Consider the following 23,059-nt stretch of genomic DNA (forward strand, 5'->3'; position numbering starts at 1 on the left):
CTGAGAAATTAAACAGTACATTATTATTTTTAATATAGCATATTTTATGTACAGCATCTGAATGGAAACGAAATTACATGGATTTTTTTCCCCTTATGGTTTGAAGTCCTGAGTGGGTCATTATTTGGTAGAGTGATTATGCTTGTGAAGACAGGAGGAACCATTTTCACGTTTCATCCATCAGCAATAGTTTTAGTAAAATACTGAAACAGTCAGAAATTAAACATGATAAAAATTTATTAATAAAAATAAAATTGACATACAATGCAGACTCGGGAATGCTCAGTGATTAAAATGCAGTAATGCAGTGCTTATGAAGGTCCAGTTAACATTGTGTTTAGGTAGTGGTGGCACGGCTGTTTAATGTTAAAATGTTTTTTCTATGACATGTTTCTCTGTATGCTTTTGTGTGTGAATGTGTGTGATGTGTGAAATAAGTGATTTAGATGAGCCAGCCCTTTTCATCTCCAAAATGTTGAACATTCCAAGCTTGTTTTTCATCCACTCTGAACGTTGTTGCTCCAAAGTAGTTTAAGAGATAAATAGAAGCACTGCTGGTCACTGTTGGTCTTCCAACAGCGTGTAGCCAGATTTGCTCGAGTTGTATCCGTGATATTCAGCAACTTTTTTTTAAATTGAATATGATCTTCAAGTTTCTTAGGAAAACAAATATGTGGACTCACTTCCATAATTAAATAAAGACCTTTCTTAGTTTTATTAACTCGCGCATACAACTCTTCATTCAAGAGTCCAGAGCAACAGCATATTTGGTTCAATTTTATCCACAAAAGCTTTCACTTTAACCACTACAGGCCAGGTTAGCTGTGTCAATATTTACCCTGAATTCTCTGCCTCTGCTGTATTTGCATGTGAAGGGTAAAGTGATACAGGTGAGATTGTGGTGTTCACCCATTGTTTTTTTTGTTTTTTTTCACAGCATGGAAAGAGAATCTGAAAAGGGATACTATTTCAAATTCTGTAATGATAAGGACAACAGCCACAGGACACAAAGCAAGTTAAGAGACACTTCCTTTCAAAAACGGTCTTTTGAAGAGGAATTTCAGCTTTGTTTCTCTTTGACCAAACTTGTTTGGTTGTGCAGTAATCCATCCAAAGTTTTGACTATTTACATGGTAGGGTCCCCTACAGATAGCCAAAGCTGATAAGAAGCCCCCTCCCCTACCTCAACCACAACCACACCCACATTATATTGGTTCAGAAAGCCCTATGGGGCTTGGTGGGAAAGTCAACCACACCTACTTCTGAAACAACACCTACCATTTCACTTCATCAGCAGAGCCAATATATGTATAAAATATTTGCATAACATAATTCATAATTCAGAAAGGTTTTGATCTATAAATGATGCTGCCATCATGCTAACATGACATGGTGCATGCAGTGTTTAGCTTGGAGATGGGTTTGCAGTTTAATTCGATCAGTTGTTACAGTTGTTAGTGTAGACAAAATTATACTGTGTTGAGTTTTAAAAAATGTTGCCCCCTTTTGCAGAGGTGGTGTCAACCGGCTTACTCTTGTTTGTTTTAGAATCTATAATATAGTTACATATGTATGTAAGCTACTATCTCATCCAGACAAAGTCTTGGGTAGGAGTACTGATATTTATCAGATGTTTTGTCACTAGATAATTGTCATGACCAATATACTGTAATTCCGTAGTTACCCGTAAGATTAAGTATACCTGCAGTGAGACAGAGTACATGTGTATGATGAGAGGGATCCAAGTAGAAGAGTGAGGTGGAGAAAAGTGCCAGGTGTGATATGTGATGGAAGAGTTTCAGCTAAAATGAAAGGAAAGGTGTACAAAACTGGTGAGACCAGCGCTGTTGTTTGGCCTAGAGACAGTGTCACTGAGGAAAAGACAGGAGACAGAGCTGGAGGTAGCAGAGATGAAGATGCTGAGGTTCTCTCTGGGAGTGACCAGGAGGGATAGGATCAGGAATGAGTACATCAGAGGGACAGCACATGTTAGAGGTTTTGGAGGTAAAGTCAGAGCGGTCAGACTGGGATGGTTTGCACATGTCCAGAGGAAAGATGGTGAATATATGGTAGGAGTTTTGAACTGCCAGGCAGGAGGCCTAGAGGAAGACCAAAGAGAAGGTTTATGGATGTAGTGAAAGAGGACATGAAGGTAGTTGGTGTGAGAGAAGAGGATGCAGAAGACGGGGTTAGATGGAGGCAACTGATTCGCTGTGGCAACCCCTGAAGGGAAAAGCCAAACGAGAAGATGTCTTGATCCCAACCTTTTGACCACTTCACAAGTGACCCATCCCAATCATTACTTCATGTGTAGAGGCTAAGTTTAATGATTTGTGCATTAAATGTAAAGAGAAAACGGGGGAAATGTATAAAAGGTATCCTGCCATCCTGTTTTAAGTTGGTGGATATGGTATGCTTTGTTTTGATGCTTTTAAGGTCACAGAAAATTACCCAAAACTCAAAATGAGATACTGTTGTATCTGTGGAAAGTGGAGATTACAGGTTAAGCCACAGTCCAAACTACCATTGTAGCTATGAGTGTGTGTGTGTATTCACAACATAAGCTAAAGCAAATCATGTTTGTTTAGGAGGGGGTGAGGGTATTCTGTTAAGGAAATGGTAGGGGAGCCACTGGTGGACTAAAATGAACTGCAGGAAACAAATGTGCAGGAATCGAGTGGGAGAAAGTACAGGACAATGACTTGGCCCTAATTCCTGATTGTGCAGACAGGGAGGAAAGACTGAAAGGCAGAAGGTGGTGATAGGCCAGAGAAACAACTTTTCCTGCTTCTTTATGCTAATGCTGTCAAGTTAATGACAGACAAATTGTATTGCACCTTCTATTATGATATTAGTTTTCCTTTACAGGGATCGAAATTAACTTTTTTTTCTTGGTAGCACTGGTGCTCCCAAATTTAGAAGTTAGTAGCACCAGCAAAGACTTTAGGAGCACCTACCCAAAAAGCAAGGCAGTGACGGAGCGATAGAGACCGTTCCGTCCATCTCCGTTCCGCGTGCCTCTCCCTCACCCAGGAGAGCAGCCACAGCTGCGCTCTTTGTTTCTAGGCAGGACCGCAGGAGCGCTGTCTCACAAAAAAAGGCGCACCAGATTTTTTTCCCTAGTCGCACCGGTGCTCCCAAATATATTTAATAGTTGCATTTATAAAAATTTGGGCGCATATGCTACCAAAATGGGCGCAATTTCGAGCCCTGCTTTAGGAACAGATTTTTAAAATCCAACTTGAAATCTTTAATCTAATTTTTGATTTTAGCAGAAGCAGATTTTAACATTTGTCTGCATTCAAATTGCAGAAATTTAAATGCAATTTCACCCTTCTTTCAAGGCCGGTTGGAGTTGCTGTGAGTACAGTAAGTCTTCTTGGCTGCCTAAAGATGGGCTATGATTGGTGTTTATGTTGGGTGTCGACCTGACATATCGTTGCTCCTGGGTGGGATTTTTTTCAGGTGATGTCACATGTAAACCCTTCTGCTAAACTGCCCAGCTTCCTTTTATCCTACACTCGACCCTGCTAGTTGAGAATGATTAGCCACATGATGTAAAAGAGCAATTGAGGTGTTTTGAATAAAGTTCCGCTTGTTTCCAATGCTGATGTCAGTTTTACTTTTTTTTAACAAACATTTTTTATGTTATTAGTTTTTCAATTTGTTAAGAGTTCAATTAATGGTTCTTCTCGTAAAAGTGTGTATAATGTAAGTGCACATCAGATGAAGTGTGACATTCACTGACCATTTAAACAAACTGGCAACTTGACGGCTTCGACTTCCCAAAACTCCAAAATTGAGTAGTAGTTGTATTTTCTCCATCTTATGTGCCACTTGTTCTTTTGAGCTTGACATACTAGGAAACACAAATTCATAAGCAGAAGAAAGACGGTATGGAAAATTAAATATATTACATTACATTTACATTACAAGAATTAAGAATATAGGAAGAATCATGTTTCCTTGTCAGGTAGTTGGTTTGCTCAGTGTTTAAATGCTCAGTTTTTTCCTCCAAATACCTTTGACTTATATTGTTACACGGTTATCACAGATGTGTTTCCAATGGCCTTCCTAGGTTCCTTTAGTCTGTACTGTTTCACAATTGTACTTTAGAACCATGAATTACGCTGACCATTGCTTCTGTTTTATGAGAATAAAAAAACTAAACATGTTCAAGTCTCCTTGTTGATATATTCTGAAAACAATTTTGCTCTTGTATCTTTAACAAGACTTGCCTTGCGACAGGCTGGACTTACTGTGTCCATGTGAAGCAAGGATGCTGACAGAACATGTTTTCAGCAAGCCTACACTGAGTAAATTATGTCTTTGAGAAGACAATTACCATTATTGGGTAGGCCTTTTTGTATGTACATGTTTTGTCTTTCTTGTATTTCAGGAGAATGGCCACTTCTTGAACATCCCTGGTGAATGTCAGAATAATGCAGAATCAAATATTTATGTTTACAAGCAGTTAGAAAGACAGACATGCACTTTATTGATCCTGTAGGAAATATAAATTTTTTTCACTCATAGTGTTATTTTGTTGTGACACAAAGTCTTTTCACAGCTTCTTCATTCCGTGGGTTCTTGTTATTGAGGTAAAGTAGGAGACCTAGCCGATCGTCATAAGTTTAAAAAGTTTATTCCTGACAACAAGTCCAATACAGATATCCTGGCTCTCTAGTCCCTGACTGCCGGTACTACACAGGTCTTGCATCAGACGCAGCTGAAGAAGAGCAAATTCTATGTTGGCCCGGTCAGATTTAAACAATTCAGATTAAGAATATGCATGAGGGGATGTGGTGTCTTCTGGACCAATCCGTGACAGGTTTCCGGCCGCATCTTCTCGACGTAGTTTCCGTCTCCGGTCTCATCCTGTAAACAATCCTATATATATATTGTATATGGACATGTATGTGTGTAAAAGCCCCTGAAACAACCACAGACACACAAGGGGGCATGCAGTATATACAGTGGGAGTGACGGGTAGCTCCTTCTTTGGTGCACCCCAAATGAGCAGCTTGTAGGGGGTAGTACCTTGCTCAAGGGCACCTTGGCAGTGCTCGGGAGGTGAGCTGACACCTTCCACTGCCAGCTCAAACTCCAAATTTTTTGGCCCACCCGGGTCTCGAGCCGGTGACTGCTGGTCCCCCGTTCAAGACCTAATGGACTGAAATACTGCCTCCCCAGTTATTGTGTAAAAATAGAACTTCCGTCTTTTTAAGCACACTTTGTAAATGAAGGCTTTGCATGTAACAATCATATCTACACTCAACAAAAATATAAACACAACACTTTTGTTTTTGCTCCCATTTTTCATGAGATGGACTTAAAAGATCTATAATTCATTCTGGATACACAATATTACCATTTCTCTCAAACATTGTTCACAAATCTGTCTAAATGTGCGATAGTGAGCACTTCTGCTTTGCTGAGATAATCCATCCCACCTCACAGGTGTTTCACATCAAGATGCTGATCTGACATCATGATTAGTGCACAGGGTGTAACTTAGACTGCCCACAGTAAAAGGCTCCTCTGAAATGTGCAGTTTTGTCTCACAGCAAAATACCACAGATGCCACAAGCATTGAGGGAGTGTGCAATTGGCATGCTGACAGCAGAAATGTCAACCAGATCTTTTGCAAGTGCATTGAATGTTCATTTCTCTATAATAAGGCATCTCAAGGCATTTCAGAGAATATGGCAGTCTATCCAACGAGCCTCACAACCGCAGACCACGTGTAACCACACCAGCCCAGGACCTCCACATCCAGCAGGTTCATCTCCAAGATAGTCTGCGACCAGCCACTCAGACAGCTGCTGAGACAATTGGTTTGCATAACCAAACAATTTCTGCACAAACTGTCAGCAACCGTCTCAGGGAAGCTCAACGGCATGCTCGTTGTCCTCATCGGGGTCTTAACCTGACTCCAGATCGTAACAGACTTGAGTGGGCAAATGCTCACATTCGATGGCGTCTGGCACGTTGGAGAGGTGTTCTCTTCACGGATGAATCTCTGTTTACATTGTTCAGGGTAGATGGCAGACAGCGTGTGTGGTGTCGTGTGGGTGAGCGCTTTGCTGATGTCAATGTTGTGGATCGAGTGGCCCATGGTGGTGGCGAAGTTATGGTATAGGCAGGCATCTGTTATGGACAAAGAACACAGGTGCATTTTATGGATGGCATTTTGAATGCACAGAGATACCGTGATGAGGCCTGAGGCCCATTGTTGTGCCATACATCCATGAGCATCACCTCATGTTGCAGCAAGATAATGCACGGCCCCATGTTGCAAGGATCTGTACACAATTCTTGGAAGCTGAAAATGTCCCAGTTCTTGCATGGTCAGCATACTCACTGGACATGTCCCCCATTGAGCATGTTTGGGATATGCTTGACTGACATATACGACAGCATGTACCAGTTCCCACTAAAATCCAGCAACTTCGCACAGCCATTGAAGAGGAGTGGACCAACATTCCACAGGCCACAATTGACAATCTGATAAACTCTATGTGAAGATGTGTTGCACTGCATGAGGCAAATGGTGGTCACACCAGATACTGACTGGTTCTGAGTCCCCAGACCCCCAATAAAGCAAAAAAAAAAAAAAAAAACCCTGCACATTTCACCCTGCCTTTTTTTGTGGGCAGTATAAGGTACACCTGTGCACTAATCATGTCAGATCAGCATCTTGATGTGGCACACCTGTAAGGTGGGATGGATTATCAGCAGAAGTGCTCACTATCACACATTTAGACAGATTTGTGGACAATGTTTGAGAGAAATGGTTTGTAAGTGATATACCTGTAGAGGTTTGGAAGTGTCTAGGAGAGGTGGCAGTAGAGTTTCTGACTGGGTTGTTCAACAGGATCTTAAATAGTGAGAAGATTCCTGAGGAATGGAGGAGAAGTGTGCTGGTGCCCATTTTTAAGAACAAGGGAGATGTGCAGAGTTGTGGCAATTACAGAGGAATAAAGCTGATGACCCATACAATGAAGTTATGGGAAAGAGTAGTGGAAGCTAGACTAAGGGCAGAAGTGAAAATTTGTGAGCAGCAGTATGGTTTCATGCCAAAAAAAGAGTACTACAGATGCAGTATTTGCTTTGAGGATGTTGATAGAGAAGTACAGAGAAGGCCAGAGGGAGCTGCACTGTGTTTTTGTAGATCTGGAGAAAGCTTATGACAGGGTGCCCAGAGAGGAACTGTGGTATTGTATGAGGAAGTCTGGAGTGGCAGAGAAGTATGTTAGAGCAGTGCAGAACATGTATGAGGACTGTAAGACAGTGGTGAGGTGTGCTGTAGGTGTGACAGAGGAGTTCAAGGTGGAGGTGGGACTGCATCAGCTCTGAACCCCTTCTTGTTCGCTATGGTGATGGACAGGCTGACAGATGAGGTTAGACAGGAATCTCCATGGACTATGATGTTTGCAGATGACATTGTGATCTGTAGTGAGAGCAGGGAAGAGGTGGAGGAGAAGCTAGAGAGGTGGAGGTTTGTCCTGGAAAGGAGAGGAATGAAGGTTAGCCGCGGTAAGACAGAGTACATGTGTGTGAATGAGAGGGACCCAAGTGGAAGAGTGAGGTTACAGGGAGATCAAAAAGGTGGAGGATTTTAAGTACTTGGGGTCAACAGTCCAGAGCAATGGAGAGTCTGGAAAAGAGGTGAAGAAGCGTGTACAGGCAGGATGGAACGGGTGGAGAAAAATGTCAGGTGTGATGTGTGATAGAACAGTTTCAGCTAAAATGAAAGGAAAGGTGTACAAAACTGGTGAGACCAGCGATGTTGTTTGGTCTAGAGACAGTGTCACTGAGGAAAAGACAGGAGACAGAGCTGGAGGTAGCAGAGATGAAGATGCTGAGGTTCTCTCTGGGAGTGACCAGGAAGGATAGGATCAGGAATGAGTACATCAGAGGGACAGCACATGTTAGAAGTTTTGGAGATAAAGTCAGAGGCCAGACTGAGATGGTTTGAACATGTCCAGAGGAGAGATGGTGAATATATTGGTAGAGAGATGCTGAGTTATGAAATGCCAGGCAGGAGGCCTAGAGGAAGACCAAAGAGGAGGTTTATGGATGTAATGAGGGAAGACATGAAGGTAGTTGGTGTGAGAGAAGAGGATTCAAAGGACAGGGCTAGATGGAGACAATTGATTCGCTGTGGCGACCCCTGAAGGGAAAAGCCGAAAGGAAAAGAAGGAAGTTTGACAGAAATCGTAATATTGTGTGTCTGGAATGAATTATAGATCTTTAAGTCCATCTCATGAAAAATGGGAGCAAAAACAAAAGTGTTGTTTATATATTTTTTGAGTATATGTTGTCCTTTGGTGGTGTCATATTTGCTGAAGTTCTGATGCAAAACAAAATGCTTTCAAGTGTGTATCTTTTTGTTTAGAGCGTAACTGCAATGTATTCTTTCATCTTTATCTCCAATGAGTTTGTACAAATTCATAAGGGGAAGCATTTCCTGACTTCCTTTTTTCTGTATTTGTGCTGTCAAACAATATTGACTTGAAGTTTGATCAGATTTCCATATTTTTTTATTTGGGACAGATGCATACTATCTTATCTAGGTTAAAAGTAACCCAAGCAATATAGTCTCCGCTCTTCTCAACTGAGGATGACTGTAGCCACAGGATAAGACACATAATCAATTTAAGACTGCCATATCATGGTCAGCGTGTCCCAACGGAAAAAATGAAACTTTGTAAATAGAAAACCATCCAGTTTTAAAGAGGGTGAAATCAGTCTTCTGTTCAATCTAAATTTTCCATTTGTAAATTTAAAATGTACATATGACATCACCTCCAAACAGTGAGGGGAAACGATACATAAAAAAAAAAAGAGTACAAATATTGAATCAGGGACATGGCGCATGTAAGTGAAACCTAGTCTATTTAAAGGCTATTGGCTGTTTAAATCAGTAGTACACAAAAATTGTGTGAATAGGTCATGCATTTTTCACAACTTTGAAGTGGCTTTATCGTGACCCTGTAAAAAACACAAAGTAACTGAGGAAAAAATGCAGTATTTGCTCCAGGTACTTATAATTCATGTAAAATTGTCTCATGAGAGAGCAGGTCACAGCACTATCATTCTTTTCATCATTACTCAACCACTATTCATATCAATATGCTTGAGTATTTGTGATTTCTGTGACCACTTAGTGAATACAGTGTGCCCTCGTGCATTCGTGCATTAAAGTTTGCGACTTCACCTCATTGCGGATTTTTGGTAGGCAGTCACGTGATGTCGTATGCGCATTCTCGAATCCGTAAGTCTAGGACTTATGTGAGACACAAAAGTGCTTAAACAGTCAATTACAGTGTTGGAAAAGGTAAAACATATAGAAGGTGGTTTAATAGCAGTATGGAGAGGGTCGTAAACATTTAAATTACAGTAAATGTTTAAATGTTTATGACCCTCCCCATACTGATATTAAACCACCTTCTATATGTTTTACCTTTTCCATGGGATCCCTGCAGGGGACTCATTGTTTTCCTGAGGGACTTCAATGCACACGTCGGCAATGATGGAGACACTTGGAGGGGCGTGATTGGGAGTAACGGCCTCCCTGATCTAAACCCGAGCGGTGTTATGTTGTTGGACTTCTGTGCTAGTCACGGACTGTTCATAACTAACACCATGTTCGAACACAAGGATGCTCATAAGTGTACCTGGTACCACAGCACCCTGGGTCGGAGGTCAATGATTGATCTTGTGATCGTCTCATCTGGCCTTTGACCGTGTTTTGGACACTCTGGTGAAGAGAGGGGCAGAGCTGTCAACTGATCACCACCTGGTGGTGAGTTGGGTCCATTGACGGAGGAAACCTTTGGATAGACCTGGTAAGCCCAAACGAGTAGTGCGGGTGAACTGGGAACGTCTGGAGGAGGACTCTGTCCATGAGGCCTTCAACTCCCACCTCTGAAGGAGCTTCTCGTGCATCCCTGTGGACACTGGGGGCATTGAACCTGAATGGCCGATGTTCAAAGCTTCCATTGCTGAAGCTGCAGCTGAGAGCTGTGGTCTCAAGATCTTGGGTGCCTCAAGGGGCGGTAACCCTCGAACACCGTGGTGGACCCCAGTGGTCAGGGAAGCTGTCCGACTGAAAGGGGAGGCCTTCAGGGGCATGTTGTCCCTGTTCCTGAAGCAGTTGCAGGGTACCGATGGGCCAAAAGGACTGCAGCCTCGGCTGTGATGGAGGCAAAACAGAGGGTGTGGGAGGAGTTCGGAGAGGCCATGGAGAAGGACTATCAGACGGCACCAAAGTTGTTCTGGAGAACTGTCCGACACCTCAGGAGGGGGAAACGGGACCATCCAAGCTGTATACGGCAAGGATAGGACATTGTTGACCTCGACTGAGGAGGTTGTCGGGTCGGTGGAAGGAACACTTTGAGGAACTCCTGAATCAAACTACCCCAACTGACCCATCCTCTGCTGCAAAGGCAGAGCTGGAGGATGATGGGGGATTCGAGTCAGTCTCTCGGGGCGAAGTCACCGAGGTAGTTAAAACAACTTCACGGTGGCAAAGCCCCGGGTGTTGATGAGATTCGCCCGGAAATGCTGAAGGCTTTGGGTGTTGAGGGGCTGTCATGGATGACATGCCTTTTTAACATTTCGTGGAAGTCTGGTACAGTGCCGAAAGAGTGGCAGACTGGGGTGGTGGTTCCTCTTTTTAAAAAGGGGGACCAGAGGGTGTGTGCCAACTACAGAGGTATCACACTCCTCAGCCTCCCTGGGAAAGTTTACTCCAAGGTGCTGGAAAGGAGGGTCCGGCCGATTGTCGAACCTCAGATTGAGGAGGAACAATGTGGGTTCCGACCTGGTCGTGGAACAACGGACCAGCTCTTTACTCTCGCAGGGATTCTAGAGGGGCCTTGGGAGTATGCCCATCCAGTCAACATGTATTTTGTAGACTTGGAGAAGGCGTACGATCGGGTCCCCAGGGATATACTGTGGGAGGTACTGCGGGAGTATGGGGTGAGGGGGCCCCTCCTCAAGGCCATGCAATCCCTGTACGGCCAAAGTGAGAGCTGCGTTCGGGTTCTTGGCAGTAAGTTGGACTTGTTCCAAGTAGCTGTTGGCCTTCGCCAGGGCTGCGCTTTATCACCAATTCTGTTTGTGATTTTCATGGACAGGATATGGAGGCGTAGTCGCGGCGAGAAGGGGTTACGGTTTGGTGGCCTGAGGATTGCATCGCTGCTTTTTGCAGATGATGTGGTCCTGTTTGCGTCATCGGCCTGTTACCTGCAGCACTCACTGGCCCGGTTTGCAGCCAAGTGTGAAGCGGCAGGGATGAGGATTAGCACCTCCAAATCTGAGGCCATGGTCCTCAGCAGGAAACCGATGGACTGCCTTCTCCTAGTGGGGGATGAGGTCCTTCCACAAGTGAAGGAGTTTAAGTATCTTGGGGTCCTGTTCACGAGTGAGGGAACAGTGGAGTGTGAGATTGGACGGAGAATTGGGGCAGCAGGAGCGGTACTGCAGTTGCTTTACCGCACTGTTGTCACAAAGAGTAAGCTAAGCAGAGAGGCAAAGCTCTCCATCTTCCGTTCAATCTTCGTTCCTACCCTCACCTATGGTCATGAGCGATAGGTCATGACCGAAAGAACGAGATTGCTGATACAAGCGGCTGAAATGGGCTTTCTCAGGCAGATAGCTGGTGTCTCCCTTAGAGATAGGGTGAGAAACACTGCTGTTAGAGAGGGGCTCAGAGTAGAGCCGCTGCTCCTTCGCGTGGAAAGGAGTCAGCTGAGGTGGTTTGGGCATCTGGTGCAGACCCCTCCGGGGCGCCTCCCTCGGGAGGTGTTTCTGGCACGTCCAGCTGGGAGGAGACCTCAGGGCAGACCCAGGACCAGGTGGAGGGATTACATCTCAACACTGGCCTGGGAATGCCTTGGGAACCCCCCGTCAGAGCTGGTGGATATGGCCGGGGAAAGGGAAGTTTGGGGCTCCCTGTTGAAGCTGCTGCCCCCGCGACCCGATTCCTTATAAGCGGTGGAAGATGGATGGATGGAATAAGAAAAATAGTTTGTCGCTCTATCGTGGAATTCATTAATCGCGTGTGGTTCCTGGAACTCATTAACCGCAAATAACGAGGGCGCACTGTTCAGCGTTTATTAGTTTTGGGATTAGTTCATTTTTCCCATGATTATTAGATTAGTCTGCAAGATTATTCCATCACTGACTACATTATAAGATGATTTACTGACCAAAGGTCTTTGACACACAGTACCTGACTGAATCTCTTTTCACACATGTACTACTACTGATTTTTTTCTGGATATCACCTGGAGGGAACTGCGTGTGAATACATGCAATTTCCTCGGATTAGTAAAGTATCTATCTCTATCTATACCTGTATTTCTGGGAAGTCTGCACTTAAAGCACGTATTGTTTGTGTCATTTCAAATCCATTGTGGTGGTGTACAGGGCCAAAAAGAAGAAAATAGTATTGTCCCAATATTTATGGACCTGACTGGCCCCACAAATTTAATATACATTCAGGTAGAATGCAATATATTGCATTCATCAAGGTTAAATTCCAATTGTTTGAACCTGTTTTGCTGGTCATAATTAACAGGCCTATAAACTAACCCGCCCTGATGAGCACCTGTCTCACCACTAAACAGGCCAGCTTGCCAGTGTATTAAGCTGCAACTGGCCTTAGCAGAGATGGTGGTGCTGAGGCCAGCTGATAGCACTCTTCACAAGGGTGGGGCTCTCTGTTGACCTTCGCAGTGATTAATGAGTTCCTCCTTGTAGTCTCTCTCCCTACCATCCTCCCTTTGTCCTCATAACCAGCGGATCAGACTTTGCATCCAGCTGTACTGCATGCTCTCTTGAACACAAGCAAAGGCACCAATGAGTTCACCACTGACTTCAGATCTGTAAACAAATACATGATATGTGACAGATGTTTGTTCTCTCGGTGCAAAACTTGTCTGACTTTTGCCTGGATGAGAAATATCTTGGAGAAACATATTCAACTAAATAAAAAACGGAAAAGAAATGACATGGCAAGCAGACAAAACTGGTCACCCCTGAGGTGGACTGTTTTAACAGGCTGAGGGCTAATTTCTCAGTGTTAGATTAGCATTTTTCCTAATATGGTCATCCCTAGTTTTACAATGGTAGATGGCAGTTTAGTTTGTTTTATAGACTATTTTCAGATAGACTTTTTCAAACTATAAAACTAAGGATTTGTGATAACATGGGATAACATTAAATTTGAAACTTTAAAGAGCATGTTGATACTTTTGACAATATAATACCATGTGAAACTGTTAAATTGTCTACAACAAACTGGTTAATTCTTGTATAAACACTGCTGAAAGAGGTTAATATGATCATTATATTCTTGTGGAGAACACTGGCAAGGAAAACTTCTTGTTTTTGACAGTCTATGATGTTAATAAACATTGTGTTGCTAGGAAGAATGTAAACATGGTTATGCTTAGGGTAAAAGGCTAACATCTGGAAGTGGATAAGGGTATGAACGCTATCAAAATTCAACGTATGAACTGGTTGGTTGATTCTGGGGGATGGGAATTTCACAAGCCTATTGGCTTCTACACGTCAGCCCTTTTTTTCCGATGTTGTTGATGTTGTAAATGTGATGAAGGTGTGAAGTCTGTCATATTAACATGTCCGAAAAAATAAACTTGATAGTAATGAAAGGTGTGGCACTTGTTTACAATCCATTTTAGGTGTTGTGCTTTTACAAATTTCTTTCACTTTATTCCTATCTTTATTCATTTTATTCCTATCTTTATTCTCTCTATCTTTTGCCTTTGAGATTGTCCATTATTTTGTATCTTCACTAAAATAGCCAAGAAGATAGAGTTAATGTTCAAAAACAGATAATGTTTGTTAAAGATTACTTTCAGTTAAACTGTTATTACAAAAATGATACTTCACATTTTATCAAACAGTAACATTTTTTTTTGGAACAGTGTTGAATCAAACGGCTTGTATGTACATTACATGGTTCAAGTGACCTGATACCAATTTTTTTTCTCCCATGATGAATAGATGAAATACGAATAATAGTGAGAATTGGCCTCATTTCTGTGTGCAAGGAAGTTGAGATATGAATCAGTTATGTGAGTTTGTCGTTTATGCAGAAGAAATTGGATTTTTCCTGTCAATACAGGTCGTAAAGCAGTTCAGTTCAAATTCATACACCCAGGCTGTGCCCTCTTCCTTTCTCTGCCGTAGAATGCAACCAGTCATTTGCAAAAATGCTGTGGAAAACTATAGCCTGTTGAATTTACTTTTCTGTATTCTTTGTAAACTGTGCCCCTTTTATTTGCATGTCAGTCGAAACATTTTTGATATACACTTGTGGGTTGACCAAGGTGTTAACAAGCTTGAATGCAAGTCATTCACACATGGTTTTTAAAAGAAGTTCAGATAGAGACAACTAATTGTAAGTATGAGATCTTTGCAGGGGAAGAGGGTTGACTTACTGGACATTGTGCAATTTTAGCAGACTTGTGGTTTATTTCATGTAATGTTGTCTGTATTTGTTGATTCTGCTTATTACATGAAAAATAATCACTGACTCAGTAATTTGTCCTCCCTTCTATCATTTGCTTTTGCCTTCAGGTCACGTCAGATATTCACACTGGATTTCAATAATTGTTGCTTTTGAATTACAAACCTGTTGAAGTGCATAGTACTGACGTCCCACTGCATAGGCTACATGTGTATGATGACACTGACCTCATGTTGATTCAGAGATGTTTTTTCATTTGTCTGTGCAATCACATATAAAAGAGAGCTCAGATGTTACCACTGATGTATTAAAAGGTTTCTGTACATGAAAAGGAAACTCAGGCGATCAGTTTAGACATTCTACGGTTCATGTAAAAGCTTTATTATGAAAATTTTAAATTGACGTGAATTATTTATTTAATGTTTCATGTCTGAAATGGAGCTTAAGTGGTTTCATGACCACACCCGGTAGATTTGTATAAGTGGATATTGTAATCGCAACTGTGTTGTGATCTCAATATTTTATTTTTGCTTTAACAGGGGTGCTGTGTGTAACGAAGAGTGGATGAATTGAAGTCAACCAAAGAAAGCCACTTGGATTCATAGGGTGTCTATTTGCCCTTAACCTGCTGCCAAACCCTCCCCATTATCACTTCAAGAAGAGGCAGAGCTCCACGAGGATGCAAGAGAACAATATGTGTCAAAAGTGTAGAGGACGTACCACCACCCATTAGAAAGCCAAGCCTCCTCTGAACCTTCCTCTCTAGTTTGAGGACCCTCTTTTTCCGTGTTACTGCTTTCTGGCCAAGATGAAGAAGTTGGCAGAATGGTCGGCAGAAGATGTCTCCAATTGGTTGAGCAAGGAGGGAATGCCAGAATACTTGGATACCCTTCGTCAGATGGATGGACCCGCTCTGCTCGGACTCACAGAGGCAGATTTCCTAATTCCTCCCCTCTCGCTAGTGTCATCTGATGGTGGGCAACAACTGTTGGAGCGATTGGAGACACTGCGGATTGAGACTCACATTGAGGCTCATAAAAACGGCCATGCAAATGGCCATGTTGGTGGGCTGTCTAATGGAACTAGCAAGCTTCTAAGGAATGGCATGTTGGGAATGAAGGACTTCAGGATGGAAATGGTCCAAATCCCCATCCCTATATTGGAAAAGACTTCCTCCTCCTTCCCAGCCGAGTGGGGGAAAACAGGCATAGCATTCATTTATGCAGTGGTGTGCTTTGTTGCCACCACCATTGTTATTTCAGTGGTCCATGAGAGAGTACCCCCAAAGGAACACACCCCACCACTTCCTGACAAGTTCTTCGACCTGTTTGATAGAGTGGAGTGGGCTTTCTTCATCTGTGAGATTAATGGTATGCTGCTTGTAGGACTGTGGCTCATACAGTGGATTCTGCTCAAGCACAGGTACAGGCTAGTTACCCAAAAATGTTAATGAAATCTAAATAGCAATTTAAATTTTAAAATGTCATTAATTTCGTCTCTTGTTGTTCCAGATCAATTATCGGCAGGCGGTTCTTTTTCATTGTGGGAACACTCTATATGTACCGGTGTATTACAATGTACATCACGACTTTGCCTGTTCCTGGGATGCACTTCAAATGCTCTCCAAAGGTATTGTATATTGCACTCATGTTTCACCCTTTCTATACAATTGTGCTGAAATCAAGCCAAAAAAAGTCTCTCTTTTGTGAAGTAAAAGCCTCTGAATGAGCTCCATTGAGCATTGATTATAAGATATGTTTTTTCACACATCAAAAAGTATGTGTGCACACGCAGATGCATACCTTTTCGAGGACGGGGGGCATGCACTCATAATGATATTTGGACGATAATAATCGAACTTCCAATGAGATCGTCTTACAATTTAGTGGAGATAATAATGACAATTGGAGACAATAATCAGAATTTATTGGATAACCATAATTTAAAAAATGCATGAAATGCAATTTAAAAAAAACCCTCAAACAATGGAAATAGAATTCAGAGACGAGAATCCAGACTCAAGAGAACACCATAGGAAAAGAATCTAGGGATTCCGTGGTATGTATATCGTATATAATTATTGTACTTTTAAGAGACCAGCAACGTTATTTGGTCTAGACCGTGTCACTGACGAAAAGCCAGGAGACAGAGCTGGAGGTAGGAGAGATGAAGATGCTGAGGTTCTTTGGGAGTGAGCAGGATGGATAGGTTCAGGAATGAGTACATCAGAGGGACAGCACATGTTAGAAGTTTTGGAGATAAAGTCAGAGAGGCCAGACTGAGATGGTTTGGACATGTCCAGAGGAGAGAGAGTGAATATATTGGTAGAAGGATCCTGAGTTTTGAAATGCCAGGCAGGAGGCCTAGAGGAAGACCACTATCGATGTAGTGAAAGAGGACATGAAAGTAGTTGGTGTGAGAGAAGAGGATGCAGAAGACAGGGTTAGATGGAGGCAACTGATTTGCTGCCCATGAAGGGAAAAGATGAAAAGAGAAGAAGAAGAACAATCATACAAAGTTTAAACTAATGGCTACTTTTCTTTCAGCTTCTCGGAAACTGGGAGGCGCAGATGAGGAGGGTGATGAAGATGATTGCTGGGGGGGGCCTATCCATCACAGGTTCCCACACCATGTGTGGAGATTATCTCTATAGTGGCCACACCGTCATGCTAACCTTAACATACCTCTTCATCAAGGAGTGTAAGTTTCACCATGTCTGTACTCAAGCATACTGAGAGCTTTACTTAAAGCCTTTTCTTTATATTTAATATGTGCACCAGACCATTTTGTCAATTTCATGGCCCTATTACTTCTTTCAGAAGATCAGTTCACAGCCCATGTGACTCTTTAGGGCAAGACAGTAATAATGTGTCCATATATCAATTTATTGGTGTTCTGGAAATATTACCACATACTTAGCATTTGATATCTTTAAGTGGTTCACAAACCATCGCTGGCAGTGGCATCTGTATCTTCCTGATAACATGTAATACCCTTTGGCTTTCACAATGCTTCTCTACTGCCAGGAAATGTGGAGGAAATGTCACACTATCAACTTACTCATTCGTTTGTGTTGGCTTCAGCGTATTAAGAAGTTGTCGTTACATAACCACGTTTTCTATTCCTCTTTTTCATCATTGATCTACTTTGTTTATATTTCCCTTGCTTCAACGCCAAGGGTCAGAAATAAAAGTATTTTAAAAGCTTGAATAGGGCGGCACGGTGGTGCAGTGATTAGCGCTGCCGCCTCACAACACGGCAGACCCGGGTTCGAGTCCTGCTCTGTGCAGAGTTCGCATGCTCTCCTGGTGTCTGCATGGGTTCTCTCCGGCTTCCTCCCACCTCCAAAAGCGTCCGCTTCAGGTTGATTGGCCGTTCCGAAATTGCCCGTAGGAATGAGTGTGTGTGTGCATGTTTGTATGTCTTTGTGTGTGGCTCCGCGGTGCACTGGCATCGTGCCCGGAGTGTCCCCCGCCTCACGCCCTATGTCGCCGAGTTAGGCTCTGGCTCCCCGTGACCTGCTGCGGCGGATATAGCGGTGGTAATCTGTAGATGACTAAAAGCTTGAATAAGTGATAGTGTCAGGCAGGCTGTTCCCTCACATGATACTACAACACTATCTTTCAGGTTTAATGTAGTGGTGACATCTAGTGGTAAAAAGCAGAAAAGATTAAACCAAAGACAGTTTCTGCAGTTTGGCTGTTTAGGAGTTATCATTTACTGTTGCGTTTGTAATGTTGTATTTTAATCAAGTACTGAACCATGCTTTGGTAAATTATAGATTCCTCCAAGCGGCTCTGGTTGTACCACTGGTGTTGCTGGATCTTGAGTGCCATTGGAGTTGTCTGCATCCTTCTGGCACATGACCACTACACTGTGGATGTGGTGGTTGCCTACTTTATTACTACACGCCTCTTTTGGTGGTACCACACAATGGCCAACCAGCAGGTGAGCACAATCTGCTGCAGATGTTATTTAACTCTTACTTAAATTCAAGTTTCCACAGTATAAGTAAAAAAGACATGGAAGGGGTTATTCTACACACTGATACACTAAAGCAGCGGTGTCAAACTCATTTTCACCGAGGGCCACATTAGCATCATGGCTGTCTTCAAAGGGCCAGATGTAGCCATTGTAATATAACATAAATGTAACTGCTCCTTAATGTTAAATAGCTCTAAATTTATTATTCAAGTTACAAACATTAAAGGTTTTTACCAAAGTTAAAATGGGCTTGATTATTGCATTGTGGGAAATGTAGTTTTGGTCAATGCACACTTTTGACCTATTTTTAGACACTGACCTTTAATGCTTTGAGGGGCCACAGATAAAATGATGTGGCGGGCCACATTTGGCCCCCGGGCCTTGAGTTTGATGCAGGCGCACTAGAGCTTCTTAGTATGTACCGGACCTTTTAATAACCGAGAATTTACATCATTTTAATGGCACTGTGATATTTCTTGAGCTTTTGGATATTTGTTTTTAACTTATTAATTTAATTTACTTCTGTCATGTTAATTTAGCTATAGATTGTTTTTCAAGGACATTACTATATAACTTCTCAAGGGCCTGATTTTTTTCTGCACAGGATTATTTGGAAGGGTTAATAGATGTACAGCTGACATATTAGGACAATGGATTGCTTCCCAAATAATTTGAAGAAATGTGCTGAGAGCAGAGATGATCTATATAAAAAACATTACATTAGATCATTAATCTGCCCACTAAATGCATTTGTCTGTTTGGTTTCAGTTGCTGAAGGAGACGTCACAGAGTAACCCATTCTCACGAGTGTGGTGGTACAGACTGTTCCAATACTTTGAAGAGAACGTCAATGGCTGGGTCCCTCGTAACTATCAGTTGCCGTTTTCATTGCGAACGTTGCAGTGGAACCGTGGTGTGAAGTACAGCAAACTGGACATCCAGTGACCTTAGCATGTCCAAACAGGCATGGACTCTGACCTCCATAAGTGCTGCTTTTACCCATAGAAGATGGCACTATTAAATGTAGCCCGCTGTCCTTTCCCCTTTAACACTAACAGGAACAGATGCATTCTCGTTAAAATGGGTAGAACTGTGACCCATTTAGTCTTTTTTTTCCTCTTGTGGTTATATCATTGGCCATCAGTTTCTGCTTTTGTGGCAGATTTAAAGCATTTGAACAAACATTTAACTCTGTAAAACTATTTTTTTATCATAATGACTTACTTACTTTTTTAAACCTCTGCACAAAATCATACTTAATGTCCACGTATTTTATAGTGCAAAAGGTGTCAATCAGATGTACATTTGATAACAAAAATGCCATAAGCATTTTTTTAATAGCAAATGATGTTTTGTAAGCTGTTCTTGCTAAAATGAAGAGCAAAAAAAATTTAATAATCATGTCAAACTGTATTTTTTAAAAGCAAATGATGTCCAAGATTTTTAGATTTTTATCTTTTTCAAGGTGTATAACTGAGAGCATAAGAATCTAATGTGGTGTAACATTATTCCAGTGCCTTTTCTTGCTTGATTGTAAAACAAGTACTATGTTTCTTGTGTCTTTCTTCCGTGGGTTCGACCACACAGTGGTGCGAGGCACTTAGTTTGTAGTCTCGTTCCCATGAATGTATACGACTATGCCAGCCTTACCAGAAAATTGGTTTCCCCAAAATTGTGTTCAGTGAGTGAAATGTCCCATTTCTCTATTACTGCTTTATGATGTTAGTATGTATCTAGTTGACTGTTAATTGTATTTTCTAACGTCCAAGCTATTTCAGATTTAACGATTAGTCCCTTAACCAACACCAGGCATGTTTAAAGCTTTATCAATTTTTCTCCATGTCTGCTAATTTTGTTTTCCAACATACCTTAATCTGAACATCACTGCCTGACGGGAAATTACTGAAATTGAAGAAAAGTCCTAGGTGCAGTGTTAGGTTTTGCTGGATCTCACACTCTTTTGCGTAATTGCTCAGGAGATAATGAACCCTGCTGTTTATCATGTCATTGCCCTGTTTTTTAAGCTGATTTATCGTCATTTTTGTCCATTTGTTGATGTTGTATTGAAGAAATATCCAGTGAGACACTCACTTAGTTTTGGGAATGTCAAAATTATGGAGACAGAATTTTATGGTAAATTTTCTGAGCATGATTTTGATGAAACCATTCACGCATTGTTTTGTCTTGCACTATTTGAGACTGCTACCTTATAAATTGAAGAAAGAATATTTTCTGCATCTCCCTTCAAGTTCATAATCACAATGGTCTTCTTTCTCTAAGGAGCAAAAGCTCACTATGGTACTTCTGTATTTGGGGGGAAACCCTGATACTGTATATCTGGCCATATGTGGGTAAACAGAATAACATTGATTCAATGAACTGTGAAAAAGCTTCTTTATTGATTATAGTAATCATACATATCTTTTTATTAGTTTGCTGTTTAATTTTAACTAAACTGTAAAGAAAATTATTGCACAATTCCATTCATAGGGAAAGTTACCTCATTATTTGAAGATAATTTCAGATTAAATTTATTAGTTTTTATGAAGAAAAACTGCACTATGATGTAGATGGCATAAATTCCAAATCAATCAGTACTGATAAGTTTTTTTAAATAAATTAATGCAAATCTTTCAGTACCAACAATTATTATTGTTTGAGACTAGAGCACAGGCTTCCTCACCTTCCTGTGGTGTTATCTAATAATTTCAAAAGGAAATTTGTCAGTGGTAAAGTAAGTTTCCTCACATACAACCATATTTTAATTTGAGCTGATGTTGGAAGTATAGTTCCAAACATGGCCCTGTAATCATTCTTGAAGGCTTTGTTGACATTGATGGTCTGTGTTCATATTTTCATTGCAATTTACCAATCAACTAAGAATTTTATTTTTATTTTGTCTTTATGAAATCAAAATTGTTTTTCCAGTACATTTCTCTGTAAACTTCCCACCCACTTTGTCCATTTTTGTGCTGATGCCAGATGTTTGTACGATATAAAGGATTATACTTGGGATGCTTTTGAATAAACATTTTATTATAATGTATTTAATTTACTGTCTGCCATCATTTCTGAATTTTTCAAAATTTCATGTAGCTCATTCTATTTGTATCAACTCATGTTGTAAAAAAAGCAAGTCGGAGACTGCAACATCCCGCGACACCCCTAAATTCAACATTTTACCCTGATCTACACATTTTTGTGGCTCTGGCTTCCTGAAAATGTTGTGTTTTGTTTTGTGATTATATTGTCATCAGGTTTGAGATGTGTACCTAAAAAGGTATACAGTACATCCTCGTTCTTTGCGGTTAATGCGTTCCAGGAACCACACGCGATTAACGACCACCTTCTATCTATATGGTACCTCTTCCCACACTTATTGGCTATTTAAAGCACTTTTGTGTCTCATGTAAGTCTGAGACTCACGGAACGTAGCGCACTTCCGGATGCCGTCAGCCAATAGAATGTGTGTATGGTATCACGTGACTGCCTTCCAAAAATCCGCGATGAGTGCAAAAGTTGAAATTTGACCGTGACCTAGTTTTCTCAAGGTCATCATCTCATTCTCATCTCCTTTGCCGCCCGAGTAATGTGCTTTTTGTCTCATCTATCTGCAACGGTTTTGGATGGACGGACACACAAACACTGGTAATTCTACATCACCGCTTCGCGGCATGTAATAAATCTCTGCAGAGCAGACCCATTAGCTGCCAGCAGATGGTCACATTGAGTTGCATGAATATCAACAGAGTAATATTGAATGACCTCTCCAAAGGATTTTTGCTCCTTTAGTAGATATTTTTTAGAGGATTTGTTATTTTATTCTGCATATCATCATAAACAGGTTGGAGTGTGTTCAGAATTAATTTGGACACTGATGGTTCATGGCTGAAAACTTAACATTTTAAACTTCATCATCAAGTTTAAAATATCCACTTGTGAAGTTCACAGTGACCTGCGCTTTACTTGTGAATCAACATGTATCACACGGAACAACCTTTTAAGTTAAACTGATTCAGATTTAAATATTTATTGCTTGAAAACAGCAAAACTCCATCATTGCATTTTTGACCCAGTGTCCTCCTGTTTGAACTTTTGTCGTTTAAACTTTGACAGGAAACTTACGCTTTATGTTGTATGTTGTCAAGGTTTTCTTTGGGTGAACTCACTTTGACTCAGTAAATTGTACAACAAATATCTAAAAATAGTTCGAAAAAATTCCATTCTACAAATTATCAAAGGTCTAGATTCGGTACCGATAACTGCTTCTAGAGATCCAAACTAATTCATAAATGATGAGAGCAACTGCTTGAATAGGTAAAATTTGCTTGGGTTTTGAGGCACCTTTTGTGTTTCCTGTGGTTATCTATTTAAGAACGGGGGGTGGGGTGGGGTCTTCTAAATTCCTTGCATGAAAAGAGGCATTTTTTTATTTATCTTGACCTGTCTCTTCGGCCAGCTGGAGGATTTGCTGGCTCCCTGGAGAGGCTGTTGGCCCGCCAAGCTGAACTCCCACACACTACTACTGTACACAGTCAAACGAGGGAGGTGGAGGGGTGGGACCGC

At 41.5% G+C, this 23,059-nt stretch overlaps 1 protein-coding gene across 1 annotated transcript in view; it reads left to right on the top strand.

Annotated features, from left to right (window-relative positions):
- sgms1a (sphingomyelin synthase 1a) overlaps positions 1-21,544 on the top strand; it is a 30,109-nt gene extending 8,565 nt beyond the window's left edge. The window contains exons 3-7 of the mRNA XM_068326982.1: positions 15,049-15,931; positions 16,021-16,138; positions 17,056-17,209; positions 18,291-18,457; positions 19,262-21,544. Coding sequence (XP_068183083.1) covers positions 15,318-15,931; positions 16,021-16,138; positions 17,056-17,209; positions 18,291-18,457; positions 19,262-19,438 — 1,230 coding nt within the window. The 5' untranslated portion in view covers positions 15,049-15,317 and the 3' untranslated portion in view covers positions 19,439-21,544. The remainder of the gene's footprint in view (positions 1-15,048; positions 15,932-16,020; positions 16,139-17,055; positions 17,210-18,290; positions 18,458-19,261) is intronic.
- Positions 21,545-23,059: the final 1,515 nt, after the last annotated feature.

Source organism: Antennarius striatus, chromosome 11 (genome assembly GCF_040054535.1).
Source record: "Antennarius striatus isolate MH-2024 chromosome 11, ASM4005453v1, whole genome shotgun sequence".
Lineage (NCBI taxonomy): Eukaryota > Metazoa > Chordata > Actinopteri > Lophiiformes > Antennariidae > Antennarius > Antennarius striatus.